The sequence below is a fragment of the Trachinotus anak genome, unplaced genomic scaffold (assembly GCF_046630095.1).
Source record: "Trachinotus anak isolate AG129_WGS33_773 ecotype Australia unplaced genomic scaffold, CSIRO_AGI_Tana_v1 ptg000021l, whole genome shotgun sequence".
Lineage (NCBI taxonomy): Eukaryota > Metazoa > Chordata > Actinopteri > Carangiformes > Carangidae > Trachinotus > Trachinotus anak.
Genome location: NW_027273872.1, coordinates 19,018,739 through 19,033,874, shown reverse-complemented (window position 1 = coordinate 19,033,874; position 15,136 = coordinate 19,018,739). Strand labels below are relative to the sequence as shown.

The window sequence follows — 15,136 nt, the reverse complement described above, 5'->3', positions numbered from 1 at the left end:
AAAAACTGTATTTTGATTCATAAAAGTGTTGATTCCATCCATGACTTCACATGATTTTTAACTAAACTAACCCATGATAGGTTTTTTTTTTAAAACAACAACAGCTGCATCTGGCAACATTGTTTGTGAAATTAAAACACACATTTTTTCTATTTCCTCAGTTGTTTTCCTTGAAATACACAGACACCGCAAAATGCAGATTAAATTCACTAAAATCTATCTATTCTACAATTCACACATTTAAAAGTATAGAATCAAAACAAAACAAAACAAAAATAACAAATGAAGTGAGCACAAAAGCATTTTTGACATTCTGAATAGGATTTGCTGTCCGCAGTTCTCACCCTGTGCCTTCCATGCAATAATGAGCACATTATGATCCAAACTGGTCGGGAGTGAGAAAGGCTACTTTGTGAGTAATTCCATTGAGTGGGAGGGTCACACAGGCCAGTGTTGTATATATCGCAGTAAAAATCATGTTTTCTTCATCCAAGTCAACAGCACGGATGTTTTTGCTTCACTGCGCTGTTTTCAACTCACAGTCACCCGTCGCTCCTCGTGGGACTGCAGACAAGGTAAAGAACTTGTGTATCTACTGGATGAGATTACAATCAGCAAGACAGATTCAAAAGCATGTGCTTTGCTTTTAATGTTGGACAGCAATCTTTATCTGTAATGCTGCATCTGAGATGTTTCTTTAAATGCACAGTACAGCCATAAAAAAGCACATTAATGAACATTAACTGAGCTTCACTGTGATCAAGATCAACCTTCTTATCATAAAGGTGAACATCACGTGCATAGTAGCGGTTATTTAGTTAAGCATTACCCCATTGTCCCTCTGGAAATTGTATCTCAGCCAAGAAGATCTGCAGATAGGAAGCCTGAGCTTTAAGTTTGGTCAAAGGTACTTTGACCGTCCACCCAGGCTGCGTTCCCACTCGCCTCCTGCCTGCTGAAGTAGATGCCAGGAGGGATTAGGTGAGCTGAAATCCCCTGATGGGAGATGAGAAGGTGAAAGCTACCTCTCAAAGAGTAAGTGTGCAGCCTGCTGCAGCATGCATAAGCCATGAAAGCTGCTTTGTCCTCCACTGTTTCATTAACTCACAGGGCCATTAGTGTGGCAGCCTCACACCTCCAGGTAGAGATGGGGGACGCAGCTTCTTGAGGGCAAGCACGTAAACTCCAACACAGCTGCAGTGATAAGTTCACAGTCTTGTTTCTTAGCAACACATAAATGTAAACACACACAGTATAGTTTTTGTGGGTATTACATATTGTCTGATAAGCAACAATAATTCTACATACTTTCATTTAATAATGAATAACCATGGGTACTGGGAATAGAGTATGTGTCAAAAATGAATTTCTTCTCTGATTGCCACATTCAGACATTTCTTTTACTGGTTCTATTTCACGTGGGACAAACTCCAAAGTCATAGAAGAATGTGTAACTTAAAGTCGCGGATTATCTTGAAGGCATAATCATGAAAAGATTATCAAACCAGCAGCTCTCACTTACATTAAAATCATGAGTTACTCACATGAGTTTGCCCTCTTTGTGCAAACCTTTTGTCCCAGCACAGTGTGTGATCAGAGGAAAGGCCCCATCTTTATTTCACAGCATGTTTTTAAGTTTATTTTTTGGTTTTGGTTTTAGCTGTGATTGATCCCAAGTGGCCCTGAGAGGAGGGATGATACTGCTCTGGTGAGGTGAGAACATGCTTTGCAAATTACAAAACTTTTTTTTTTTTTTTTATTGCCAGGGAATTAACAAATTATAATTACAATGTATTATGAATTATAAATCATAATAGTAGAATTATAATATAATCTTCAGAAGTCCTCAGAAATGTTCAAGGGAGTAATTGTGTAAGTAACTGAAGGTTGAGTAAAGTACAGTCCCCGAGCAGGGCGTTGTTTTCTGCATTGTGGGCGGCGATGAAAACTCCAGGCATCAGCACTATCATATCAGGGGGGTTATAAAGAAGGGCACGTATAAAAGAATAATGTGATTTAAGGGAATGACAAATCCCATTAATTGTCTCTTTTGAGCACACCTGTGAGGCAGGGGACTACACAGACCAGGTGAGTGAATCCAATCTTCCTGTTTGATTTAAATTAATTTATGTTATGTTATTTTGGTTACATTTTTATCATATAAATCTTGTTAAGCTTTAACAAAACTGAATTTGTCCAAGTCTCTAGGATTTACAGGTGTTCTTTTATAGCCTAATTTTTGTGTTTTTCAAAATAAATAGCTCTTTTTGCATTTTGTCTGTATGTAAGGCCACTGTTACACAAAAACATATATATATATATATATATATATATATATATATATATATATATATATATATATATATATATATATATATATATATATGTTTGAGTTATATTTTAATATGTTTCTTTGAAGAGGAAATGTTCTACCATGGGGCTGGCCTGACAATTATTCACTGACATGTTCACTGATCCACCCGTCCGTCCCCCCCCCCCCCCCCCCACTCTTCCTTCCACTTACTCCTACTTTCACTATAACATCACACCGCACTCCCGCCTGTCTCTTCCTATATCATTCCCTCATCTTCTAAATACCCTAGAAGCATGCCGCACGGTGCAGTGAAGTCCTTTCTGGTGAGCCTGTCACGGAGGAAGCCCCTGGAGCCAGAGGGGGAGCAGTCCACATTTAACCGATGCCTGACCACTCTGGACTTGGTGGCCCTCGGTGTGGGCAGCACCCTCGGGGCTGGGGTCTACGTCCTGTCTGGAGAGGTGGCGAGAGACACTGCTGGACCCAGCATCATCGTCTCCTTCTTCATCGCTGCTCTGGCCTCAATATTTGCCGGGTTGTGCTATGCAGAGTTTGGGTCCCGGGTTCCTAAAACAGGCTCAGCATACCTGTACAGCTATGTGACTGTGGGAGAGCTGCTGGCTTTTATCACTGGCTGGAATCTGTTACTCTCCTACGTAATAGGCAAGTGTGATACACAGGATTTGTTTGTCAATTACAATATATTGTTGAGTTAATTATCTAGTGTGTACATTCATGATAACTGCTCCTTGTGTAATAATTATTGAGTTGAATCAAAGGTAATTTTCCTTTTGCCTTTATGTGCCAAATATAAACGGGGATTATATAATTTAACTTCCCTCTTTGTCTTAATCTTAATATCTGATGAAAACCTGTGATTTCCATTCTGTGAAAAACAGATATTTTCCTCTTATGTAACATGTTTGGTTCACTGAGAACAATGAAACCCATAAATGATCAACCATCAACATGAGACTGTTAAATGCTCTCGACCTTTCACCAGCTGTGGAAGAAGTAGATTCGTGATGGCTCTTTTAAGAGTAGAAGTCTAAGTTTGCAAATTAACTTATAGCTTTTGTTCACTCAAAATCCTGTTTTCCCTTTTACACAGCTTGTTAAATTCATTGCTTGCATGTTAATAACCCCATAAACCAGGAGTGTAGTTTAAAATAACTGAGTCATAAAGTGTGAAAGAAGGAAATATCAGCATCGGTATTTTCTGTTTACGACTACAGTGAAGTGGTGACTCAGGCTGATTAGTTTATTGCATCTTCCTCCCACTATCTTCTCAGGCACATCCAGTGTTGCGCTGGCATGGAGTGGGACGTTTGATGACCTCATAGGTGGCGTCATATCGAAATATTTGCAAGAAAACGCAGCCATGGGCCTACCTGGTCTGGCACCTTACCCAGATGTCTTTGCTGCAGTTCTCATCTTGATACTTTCAGGTAAAATGAAGACACTAGTAAAACTATGGTGGTGACAGTAATGCATACAAAAATCATTCACTTCACCCTTTGTTTTTTTCCTCTAAAGGTCTGCTAGCCTTCGGAGTGAAAGAGTCAACCACAATCAACAAGGTCTTCACAGCAATCAACATCCTGGTGCTGCTGTTTGTGGCCATCTCTGGGTTCATCAAGGGAAACATCGGCAACTGGCAAATCAGTGAAGAGGCTCTGCTGAACGCCACAGCAGAATTCAAGTAATGTCAAAGAGCAATATACTACTGTCTGTGTTTAGTAGCATGCAGGGTCCTTGACCTCCTGGTTATCTCACTGTAAATAATCATAAGGCATGCTGTCTCCCCCTGTGCAGAAACCTGAGCTCTACTGCCAATCTGACAAGCATGTATGGAGAGGGTGGATTTTTCCCTTATGGCCTTAGTGGAACCCTGGCTGGAGCAGCAACATGTTTCTATGCTTTTGTTGGATTCGACTGCATCGCTACAACAGGTGAGGACAACTTGTCTTCTTATCATTATCAGGCTGTTTCTGTATCTTTAGTAGAGTTAAAATAGGTTTCAGCCAGTTCAGGCCAGACTGTTTACTAAATACACAAGAGACAAAATGTACATACTATATACATACACTGACACAGTAGATTGAACAACACTAAAGTTTTATACGATTTTTATTAAAATTTAAAATATTTCGGGTTTTTATTGAACTGTAAGTATTTTATATGTTACAAAGGAAGAAATATTTTTCATATTAGCAGCTAATTGGACAAAATTAAATAACAAAAGGTTCAAAAATAATATATATCTGTGTGACTTAGTCATTACATTGAGTCAATGTAATGACTCTCTAGATTTGACCTAAAAATTAAAGAAATAAAAAAATCCATAGCAAAATGTTCATTTATTGGAAAATTTACAGAGCTTTCAACTACATCCCATGGCCTTCAACATCGAAGAGGGAGTTTGGTGAGTTGTCATGAAGATAGTCTATTTGTTATCACGTAAGCTTAGTTTATTTTCAGTCATGTGATAACAGGTGGTTGTATATCGTGGGGAGATATCATATCATATATGACCACATGTTATCACATGACCCAAATCTCCATGACGAAGGACATAGGATGTAGTTGAGAGCTTCACAGATTAGTTACCATGTGCTAAGACTTTCTTTTGTCTGTTTCCAGGGTGAATGATAAACCTTCAAAGTCAACTGTCAACATGAGCTCTTTGTATCTGTCTCCACAGGTGAGGAGGTGAAGAACCCTCAGAAGTCTGTCCCTGTGGGCATCGTGGCCTCACTACTCATCTGTTTCCTGGCCTACTTTGCTGTGTCTGCTGCTCTCACCCTGATGATGCCCTACTACCTGCTCAATGAGAAAAGCCCCCTGCCAGTGGCCTTTGACTACATCGGCTGGGGCCCTGCCAGATATGCCGTGGCTGTGGGGTCCCTTTGTGCCCTGTCCACCAGGTATGAACGTACTGGTAGCACAGTCCCAGCCATGTGATATGACTGTTGTTGGAGAATATGATTTGTGCATTTGTGCATTTTTTAGCAGCAGGCTCTAGGTATTATTATGTTAGTCTGATGGTTAGTTGGTCAGTCAACCACTTGGGTCCTGACTGAAATATCTCAGCAACTGTTGGAGGGATTGACTTAAAACACAAAAGATTATGTAAGAAGCAAATACAAAGCCAGTGCTCAGTCAGATCCTGACAGATGAGCCATTGCTGATATTATACCACTTTGATGCAAAAAATGTAGATGACCAATGGATTATAATGCATCACCAACCACTGGGTCTCACAGTACCAAATCCTCCAGGTCATCAGTCAGTGTGACGAAGGAAAGAAACATGATAGCTACAGATATGTAATGAATACACAGCCACACGTGGTTTCAGAAACATTAGATACACAGTTAGGAGAGGTGGAGGAGTCTAAATGAAATTGCCACTGGAAAGATAAAAAAAATGAAACCCGAGTTAACAGAGCCATCGCACGTCTCAGTGGCGCCATCTGGCTCCATTTTTAAAATCTCTGCTGTAGTACGTACTCAGAAAATCAATTTCACACAAACTCAGAAAGCATTCAAGGCTCCTACATGGTGTGCAAAGCCACCTGGTGACTTAACTGCGAACTCTGCGTAACCCAAGAACATAAAGATTAGCTATGCTATCTACAAATAGGAAATGTCTGACAGAATGAAAGAAAAAAAGTTTGTGTGAGTTCAGTGAAATATATTCATTGTTAACCTTAAAGTTGATATCCACTAAACAACAACACTAAAGGCCAGCAAATAGTATTTGTACCATCAGTATGGCTGCTGGAAATTTGGTTTTGCTTGTTTGCCAGACAAGATAAAGCAAGATGATTCATATATGATATAAAAAGCAACATATATTAGTTTGCTTTTGTCTCTCCAGCCTGCTGGGTTCCATGTTCCCGATGCCTAGGGTGCTGTTCGCCATGGCTAGAGATGGCTTACTTTTCAACCCCCTGACTAAAGTCACTGCCAAAGGCAGTCCAGCTGTAGCTACAATTTCATCTGGATTTGTGGCAGGTACAGATGTTCCAGCTGTTCATAAGGCTTTGTGTACATGTGCTGAGGTTGATGAACTTGTCGTAACTGTAACTTTTATTTCCTCTCTTTTAGCCATCATGGCTTTGCTGTTTGACCTGGAAGCCTTAGTGGAAATGATGTCCATTGGCACTCTGTTTGCTTATACACTCGTGGCTATATGTATTCTAATACTGAGGTACATTTCTTTGTTTATTTTCCTGCCACCTTTACGCAGAATGTTGAACAAAACTTAATTTATGATACATATTTCTTTACTCTGCAATCAAGGTACCAGGAAAGTCCATCAGAAGACACAGATCTGCAAATCATAGAATCAAACACCAAATTTGGTTTGCTGAGGCCTCCATCTAAGCCCAACTCATCCACCTCACGAACTGTCACAATCTTGACTATATTCTCAGGTTTGTGGCTTCTCAATTGTCTCTTAAACACTGTAGTACCTTTTCTTGACAGGTTCATGATGATGACCTTTGTCTCTCTGGGCCACACATCTCTCATTTGTCTTTTCTTTTCCTGCAGTTGCATGTGTGGTTGCACTGTGCATCACCCTGACTCAAGCCATAGATGCTTTGTCCCGTGTGGAAGCATGGAGTGTGGCAATTGTCTGCATCCTCGCTTGTATCCTGTTGCTCATCACTTTCCTCATCTGGAGGCACCCACAAAATCCCACCAAAGCATCTTTTATGGTGAGTATTTTATATGTGAGCATTAGGACTCAAACCTTCAGATTAATTTCCAATTAACATCAACTATAGAAAAGTCTTTCACATCTTTTTTTTTTTTTTTGTCTTTTCATAGGTGCCTTTACTCCCTGCTCTGCCTTTAGTGAGCACACTCATCAATGTCTACCTGATGGTGCAGTTAGGCGGAGAGACTTGGTTAAGATATGCTATCTGGATGTTAGTGGGTAAGAGTATATTTCTGCTCGAAAGGTTTAGAGGGTTTTTATTGAGTCAGTTGCTGAACTGTAATGATCCCTCGCTTCTCTCTGCAGGGTTAGTCATCTACTTTGGCTACGGGATTCGTAACAGCATTCAGAGGAAGCGTGTCCGGGGCAACCAGATGAGTATTGAAACCATCAGCAACAAAATAGACAATACGGTCAGAAAAGAAAGCATTAAAGAAGAGAAATTCTGAGCTTCTCTGGAGGAGAGAGACACTGATTCAGATGTTACAGTGAGTAACTGCTTTAAGTGTGTAACTAGTGTTTTACTTGCACCGGTGCTGATCTGTTTCGGCAGTGTTCAGAGCATCAGGGTGACAGGTGGACAGTGCAGACAAATGGACAGATGGGCCAGTCTGTTAAGTTTTATTTTATACTGACATTTATTATATGTTGAAGGAGTTTGTAATTTATCAAAATGTCTTTATTGCCATCATTCAAATGCTGCCTGACATATTTTTGGACCTTCCAGATGTTAAAAGGCATAAAGAACAGGGAATGCGGATGTTTGTATAGCCATGTGTGCGGGAATCATTACAGATCTGTGAGCACACTTTCAGAATTTAAACTTAACTCCCTGCTCATTTTTATATCATGATTAATCACATTTACCTGTATGTGTATCCTGTTTCAATGTCCTGGGGCTGCTAGATCTACTATCAAAGAAGTTCCTACACCCCTGTTTTAAAAGAAAAAGAAAAAAAGGGCTCAAACGTTTTCCTGTAGATAATTACAATTTTATAACACCTTAATAACAAGTTTACACCTAACATTTTCATATCAATTGCAAAATGTGAAAATTTATATCAATTTTATACAATTTTAATAAGGATTTTAAATAACAAGAATTGTTTTTGTTTTAAATTCATAGTGTTAGACTGAAGAACATGAACAATGTAGATACAGAAAACCTTTTGTGAAAAGTAATATTTTTTTTCTTAATTGTTTATTGTTTCAAAGTGTAAATATAAAAACTGTGCATGTTTTCTAATTACATGTTGTAAATGTATTCCTTAATTAAAAAGAAACAATCCTGTTTTCAACACAACTACAATCTGGAGTTCATTTTATACAGGGCATGTTGATAAAAAAAAAAAAGAAAAGAAAGTTCATTTCCACTCATAATCTTGGCTAAAGAGCCAGAGAGGGCTCATACCCAGAGTTCACTAGGAACAAAAGGGCCTTTCACAGCAGCTCACCTGTGTCATGTTCAAAATTGAGGCTAAGCCGGTCACTCAAAGGGAAAGGTTGACATGGCTCTCAGTGGGTACAGGATGATATAATCACACATACAAAACTTTTATTTCTTTTCCTCTATAGAAACATGTAATTTGATGGGGAGTACTTAGTATAGAGAAATTGAATGTGGGCTATTGAATGTGTGTGTTGTTTATTGTCCAGTAAAGTCATGTGTATGTATCCTAAAATCATCTATTTATCTATTCTGTTTACAATTTGCACAGCAGATAATTGTGTAGCATTTGATATATAAAAAACCTAAAGTGTGACAGAATAAGGAGATTGGTGTAAACAGATGTAAGAGTAATAAATAACACTCTTACAAGATAAGTGTTGTATTGTTTTTTATGTTTGATTTATCTATCTGATGTGGTCTAAAGCTGGAGAAACCTGTGTTTTATTTTACCTGTTGAAATTAGTTATTATGAATTAGTCAATTTGTGTGTGTTGTACACAAGGTTTATTGGGCACCAAATGCTTTTAATGACCTTCCCACTGCCCCCGTCTGGGCTGTGTGGTGTGTTTCAGTGGACCGGACTGCTGCTAGCACACTTCCAGTCCAGCAGCTCAGCAGCTAAGCAAACAGGCTGTGCTATTCCACATGGAGGGGCCTCTGACTCTGGACCCTCATTGGTCCAGACAGGCTTGAAAGCGTCCATTCAGCCAGTCAGGAGGAATTTGGGGTACTAATGCCACACTCAGGAGGAGGAATTTTGTGTGATTCTGGTAAACAGCTGACCGCTCACTTTGCGAGCTCGGCCCTCTTCCTCCTCTTTCTCTCTCTTCTCTTTCTTTGCCTCCTTTTGGTTTCTGCAGTGTGTTCTCTCTCACTGTGTTGATCTGAGTGAGTTTATGGTCCACACACTGCTGTGATAATCCATAGATCAACATGCCTTTGGTGAATTTGTTTGGATGGAAGAGGAAGCTGGTGCTGAGCACTCTTCTTATTTGTGCCATAATCTTTGAGTCAGGTAAGTGACTTTTTTTTTTGAGTTGCTGAGCAGTTCTGTGAACATGTGAATTATCAACGAGGGGAGGTTCCTGTCGACTTGCTGCATGATATGGCTCACTAAAATTATACTATTACCAAACACAGCAATCTTACTCTGTTCTTTTATTAAGAACTACTTCTCACTCAATTCACACTGAAGTGCACTGAACTTCTAATGCGTCATGTGCTTTGTATCTTGTGTAGCTTATTGTCAAAAAGATGCCCAAGAACAGAGGAAGCCCAAGCCAAGCAAACCTAAACCTGGAAAATCAACAACTAAAGGGCCCAGAGCTGCAACAGTCAAAATCAAAGCTACACCTGCAGCCCAGGCGCAGACCTTCCTCACACAGGTGTTTCATCTCGTACACAAAACCTCAGACTTGTTAAAGGAAGATTTGTTAAACACAGGGAAAAAAAACATGTGTGTTTGTAATTTAATGTATCATTTTGTGTCTGACATGTAAAGGTGTTAAACAAAGGGAAGTTTAAGAAGGTGGGAGAAACTATAAGCGTGCAGACAGGAGATACTCTGGAGCTGAGGTGCAGGGGCAACCCTGTGCAGTGGAGCGTCCCCTCGTACCTGGAGGAGGAGGATGATGGAAGGCTCAGGTAAGCTTCCCGGTAGATACAGTTTTGTTTTGCATGATGTACAATTTATTAATCAAGTGGCAGAATGAAATGAATCTGCTGGAGACCTGTATATTCTTTGATTTTTTTTCCCTGTCTTGTCTCTGCAGCACTGTCCAACAAGAGCGATATGGTGCTCTGACATTAGTCAACACAACTGGCGCAGACACAGGGGAGTACACCTGTTACCCAATGTACTGTGAAGACACAGACTGCAGGAAGGAATATGGCAAAGCTGTCAAGGTCTTCGTCTTCTTTCCTGGTACAATGAATAAACTTTATTGATGCTTACACATGCACTTTTGCAGGCCTCTGCTTTATTTCCCCACCAGCTTGATAGGAAGACTATTAACATCCACATGATATCTTATCATCAATCTGCCATATCTTCTTGCTGTACCAAACAGACCCACAAGAACTATTTGTTCCGTCGTCTGACTACTATGAGGTGATTCAGCTGAGAACCAACTGGCCTACGGTCCTCCCCTGCCAGGTGACTTCACCTGATGCCAAAATAACTCTGCACCGTGAGTATCCGCCGGTGGAGGTGGCGGTGGACGGGAGGGAGATCTCCTTTAATGTCATGAAAGGCTTCACCATCCACCGACCGCGGCCTTATCACGCTGGAGCCTTGTACTGTGTGGCCAGTCTGGGCAACCTGAGGCAGAGCTCCACCAAGTACATGCTCATCTATGTCAACTGTGAGTCATCCATTTCCACAGTCACGCTTTTATTTGCTGCCTTTATCTGCTTCTGCCTGTTTTCCGAGACATAAGGGCGTGTAGCCTTTCCCAGCATGCATTAGACAGAGAGCAGGGAAAAAACAATCAACAGGCAGCCAAACCAACACAAGGCTGAAAAATGTAGACGACCACGATCACACCTGAATCACATGGAGTCTCCAGTCCAGCTCTGCTGCTTTTTTCTGTTTTATATTTTTTTACTTTATGTTTTTGACAGTTCAACTCCTTTCAGTGCTTTCACCTGCACTGATTGACACTTGAAACCTTTTCAGGCCTCACGCTTTCACACTTTTTACAATTTACAAAAAAAAACAACTTTCTTCCAGCTCCTCTAACTCCTCCCATTTCCAGCTGTTCAGACACAGTTTACTCCAACTGCTTTCATTGTTTAAACTATTGAACATTCAGGTTACACGCTTGCTTGAACTGGAACTAATTTCTTCCAGGACCTCCAGGTCAATATATTCAACTACACTTGGACAAATGCATCAGCTGAATCCTTCCTCCACTTTCATTTCAGCTTACAGTTCAACTTCACTCAGCGCTTACACTTAAAATGACACTTCACCTTGATCAGCACTTTCACTGGAACTGCTAATTCAGCTCATTTAGTATATGTATTGCAACTGCCACTTTGAGCACAGCTTCCACTGTTTCAGGGTTTCCGTTTCTTTCAGCTGCAAAATTTTGGCACTGAATCAGAAAAGGGGATTGACAGATTAATCAAAAATAAAAGTATTTGTTAATTGCAGCATTATAAGTAACTATTTGTATTAGCACTCTTGTTACTGTCACCGAGTACTGTTTTTATGCACTTGTTCATAAAGCAGTACCAGGCCTACTACCAAACCTACATTTTTAAGACTGCAGGAGAAACCCAGACAAACCGGGCGGAACATTCAAATTCAACAGACTTTCATGACGCTGTCTAATGTCACTGTTAATTTATTGTTTGATGTAACTTCACCTCACTCACAGAACTCACTTTTATTGCACATTTGCCATCAGACCCCATGGCTCCACCTGCTCCAGTGATCCAGGCCTCATCGACCTCGCTGGCCGTGGGGGAGAACCTGCGTGTCAGCTGCAGTGTGGTGGGAGAACAGGATGTGGTCGTGGAGTTCACCTGGGAATACCCAGGACAGCAGGTCAGACCCTCATGGAGACAGGGATGATGATTAACTTATTGCTTAAATACTCTAATGCTTTACAACATAGAATACTTTCAGTGGGTTAAACTTATTATTTCTATAATGTCAATGAGTCATTTATTAATGCTACAGAGCAGTAATAAGCCATTTTGATGAATAATAAATAAAAATATAAATTTCAGGTTGGTTTGAAGAGTGAAGGATGTGTGCAGCAGGCAGTTTACATCCTCTCATTACAGCTTACTTTGTGTTTTTTGCTAGTTCATTATTAGTTAAGAGGCATCCAACCTGTGGACTGCAGAGCATCCAGGCCTATATAATGACTTACTAATATGGAAACTGCAGACTGAATGGCTTATTGTAAACAGGTAACTTTCTGCCCATGCTGTAAAGTATGTGTTTGTTTCTGAATGGAGCACCTGTGCTGCTTGTAGATTGGGAGGCCTCTGTACACGCAGGAGAGCATCAGTCCGGTGGGTGGCGGAGCGGCGCGACAGCAGTCTCAGTCTGTTCTCCTGGTGGACGAGGTGAGGGACGTGGACCAGGGCACATACACCTGCACCGCTCAGAACCTGCAAGGAGCCAAATCAGCATCCACCACTGTTAAAGTGGTCCCCAAAGCAAAACCTAAGAAACCATGAGCAACCACTGCTACATGACAAGAAGAGAGAGGGAGAGAGAGAGAGAGAGAGAGAGAGAAAGAAAGAGGGTGGAGATCAGGTGCAGCATTTTCCTCTGCCACAGTATTAAAAAGTATTTTATCACCTTAGGAAACCTGCTGTAATCATAATAAAAGATAAACACTTTCTTCTGAAATTATAAAACACACTGCACCGAGACAATCATACCAGAGATTTTGTTTTTTAGATGAACGTATGTTGCGCATCAGTCTTGGAAATTAAATGTTATATATACACACATTGCTTCCTGTCTTCTTGTTACTTCTTATTGCAAATGACCCTGCCAAAGATGAAAGTATAAAGAATAAAAATAAAATAAAAACACACTGTTATGTGGTGATGATGATGATGATGATTATTATTATTATTATAAAGTACATGGTTCATTGTCACAGAACCGGGTATGTTACATTTCTAAGTTATATTGAGATATTGAGATATTGAGATACTAAATTCTAATTATTATAATTATGTTTAAAACTAATTTATACATATGGCCATAAATCTTATACTCTTGGAAAGCCTGTTTATTTCCCTTTTAAATGGTGCCACATTTGAAAGGAACATGCATTTGTGGGATGAGCAGCAGAGCTGAGTATGTGGGTTGCGCCCATGAAAGATTTGCCAAATCTTCTCTGCCGATGCCAAACGGCTTTTTTTTTGTGCTGTTGACTCTTGTTTGTTGTTGTTCGGTGGATTGGATGATTGAAGTCTGAAGAAACAAGACATATTGGCAATTTAACAATTTGTTCGTTTAACAAACAGGAGCCTCAGTAGTGTGTGGAGGGGGTCCTGTTAGTCCTGATGGGTCTGATCAGGTGTTGGTCCCCTCTCTCTGTCTGCATGGAGACAGTGAGAGAGGTGAAAGGTCAGAGGTCAGACTGGGTGTGCAGGGAAAAGCAGCCTCGTGGACCAACAGGGTGAAAGGAAGCAGAGACAGAGAGAACTGAGCTTTTATACCGCTGAACTGAAACACTGCTACTGTTGCTGCTGCTGTCAGTCCCAGTACAGTATAGAAGCTGGTCCTTCTGCAGCTCTCTGGTTCTGGTCTCTCAGTTGGTCTCTGAGTTGCAGGCTGATCAGCAGCTGCTGTAAAGGACACAAACATGTTGGTGATCTGTCTGAAGTGGAAACATTTCAGAGAAACTGAAAACAAAATACACACAGCTGATGATTGACAGGGAGAATTTAGAATTCATTGTTTTGTTGTGATGTTGGTTTATGGGTTTATGTTTGGTTATTCACTATTTGGTTATTCACTATTTTTTAACCTCTTCCACTGGTTACCGTGGTAACCCAGTGTTTAATATTGCAAGGCTGTGAACTGTGAGTGATTCCCTCAGGTAAAGACAGCAGAAATGCAGAATTACAGAAAGTGTTCATAGAGGACTCAAAGCGTCTTCTGCAGAGCTGATGGTCTTACAGTGGGACGGTCCTGAGTCCTCGTGGACTTAACGTGAACGCAGTGAGTCTGTGAGGAGACACTGGGATTGAGCTGATTAATTGTCTCTGTTCTATAACTATACTAGTTTATTTCTATTCTTGTTACTTTTTGTATTTTTGATTGTAAATATTTTTGGTATTTTAACTGTAAATATTTTTGGTATTTTAACTGTACATGTTGTTATGTATTTGTGATTCTCTAAGTTTTGATGTTCTGTTGATGTTCAGCTCCATTCAGACATCACAAACTTATGAGCAAACAGCTGTTAACATCTGGAACCTGCAGCCAGCTGAGGATTTCTAACCAGGACAAGCTCCCTTCAGGTAAAGAGCTCCCCCTGCTGGCAGCTGTGATTAGGAGGAGAAGGAGTTCAGACATCAAAAATATGAGTCAAAATTTGTATTTGTGTAATTGTGAATGTGGGAGGAAACCGGAGCACCCGGAGAAAACCCACGCCGACGCAGGGAGAAACTGGTGTGGACCCTGGACTTGATGCTGAGTCCAGTGTCCCCACTGAGCCCCTGTGCGGCCCTGTATAAACTTCTGACAGGGGCCAGCCAGCGTTGCTGTCAAAGTCTCCTGACTGCCCTGAACGCTGAACTTCTTCTTCAGGTCTCTGACCACAGCATGGTAGACCGGCCCTTGGTCCATAACGTCGGGGTAGAAGTCTTCAGTGAGAGTGCTTCCCTCCAAGGTCTGGTCCTTCTGGCTGTGGTGCCGCAAGAGGTCACACTCGGTCAGCAGCCTCTCCGTCAGCTTTGAGACAAATTCTCGAACTCTCGGCTGCTCCTGATCTCTGCCGGTCTCCAACAAAACCCCAGATCTACAAGACGATTGACGGCAAAGTGATTGTGGAGGACGAGTTCCTTCACTCTGTGGCTGTAACCATCGAGACTCTGAGTCAAAGTGAAATCATCCAGTCGGTGTAACGGAGTTAGTAGAGTTAGTGATCTCACTTGCCATT

At 40.9% G+C, this 15,136-nt stretch overlaps 2 protein-coding genes across 6 annotated transcripts; both read left to right on the top strand.

Moving 5' to 3' along the window:
- The first annotated feature begins 475 nt into the window (after positions 1 to 475).
- Positions 476 to 7,931, top strand: LOC139606079 (cationic amino acid transporter 2-like). Of its 5 annotated transcripts, XM_071458090.1 has the most exons (14): positions 522 to 575; positions 1,661 to 1,713; positions 2,056 to 2,088; positions 2,604 to 2,977; positions 3,607 to 3,762; positions 3,851 to 4,016; positions 4,130 to 4,266; positions 5,019 to 5,241; positions 6,197 to 6,333; positions 6,427 to 6,529; positions 6,622 to 6,755; positions 6,874 to 7,040; positions 7,153 to 7,261; positions 7,349 to 7,931. In XM_071458090.1, exons 4-14 carry the CDS (start codon positions 2,608 to 2,610, stop codon positions 7,489 to 7,491), a joined length of 1,845 nt encoding a protein of 614 aa, XP_071314191.1. In that variant the 5' UTR covers positions 522 to 575; positions 1,661 to 1,713; positions 2,056 to 2,088; positions 2,604 to 2,607; the 3' UTR covers positions 7,492 to 7,931. The 5 variants fall into 5 exon arrangements, with proteins under 5 accessions (XP_071314189.1, XP_071314192.1, XP_071314191.1 ...); XM_071458088.1 differs by lacking the exon at positions 2,056 to 2,088 and having other exon boundaries at positions 476 to 575; XM_071458091.1 differs by lacking the exon at positions 2,056 to 2,088 and having other exon boundaries at positions 477 to 575; positions 2,607 to 2,977.
- Positions 7,932 to 9,253: 1,322 nt separating this feature from the next.
- Positions 9,254 to 12,966, top strand: LOC139606080 (platelet-derived growth factor receptor-like protein). Its single transcript, XM_071458093.1, has 7 exons — positions 9,254 to 9,507; positions 9,732 to 9,877; positions 9,994 to 10,136; positions 10,265 to 10,416; positions 10,562 to 10,855; positions 11,906 to 12,045; positions 12,483 to 12,966. Exons 1-7 carry the CDS (start codon positions 9,426 to 9,428, stop codon positions 12,687 to 12,689), a joined length of 1,164 nt encoding a protein of 387 aa, XP_071314194.1. The 5' UTR covers positions 9,254 to 9,425; the 3' UTR covers positions 12,690 to 12,966.
- Positions 12,967 to 15,136: the final 2,170 nt, after the last annotated feature.

Bases quoted from the DNA above. Each gene is read 5' to 3' on its own strand.
- LOC139606079 (XM_071458088.1), top strand. From the start codon at position 2,608: ATGCCGCACGGTGCAGTGAAGTCCTTTCTGGTGAGCCTGTCACGGAGG. The intron at 5,242-6,196 runs GTATGAACGTAC...TTGTCTCTCCAG, and splicing joins CTTTGTGCCCTGTCCACCAG to CCTGCTGGGTTCCATGTTCC. The intron at 6,334-6,426 runs GTACAGATGTTC...CCTCTCTTTTAG, and splicing joins TTCATCTGGATTTGTGGCAG to CCATCATGGCTTTGCTGTTT.
- LOC139606080 (XM_071458093.1), top strand. From the start codon at position 9,426: ATGCCTTTGGTGAATTTGTTTGGATGGAAGAGGAAGCTGGTGCTGAGC. The intron at 9,508-9,731 runs GTAAGTGACTTT...TATCTTGTGTAG, and splicing joins TGCCATAATCTTTGAGTCAG to CTTATTGTCAAAAAGATGCC. The intron at 12,046-12,482 runs GTCAGACCCTCA...TGCTGCTTGTAG, and splicing joins GGGAATACCCAGGACAGCAG to ATTGGGAGGCCTCTGTACAC.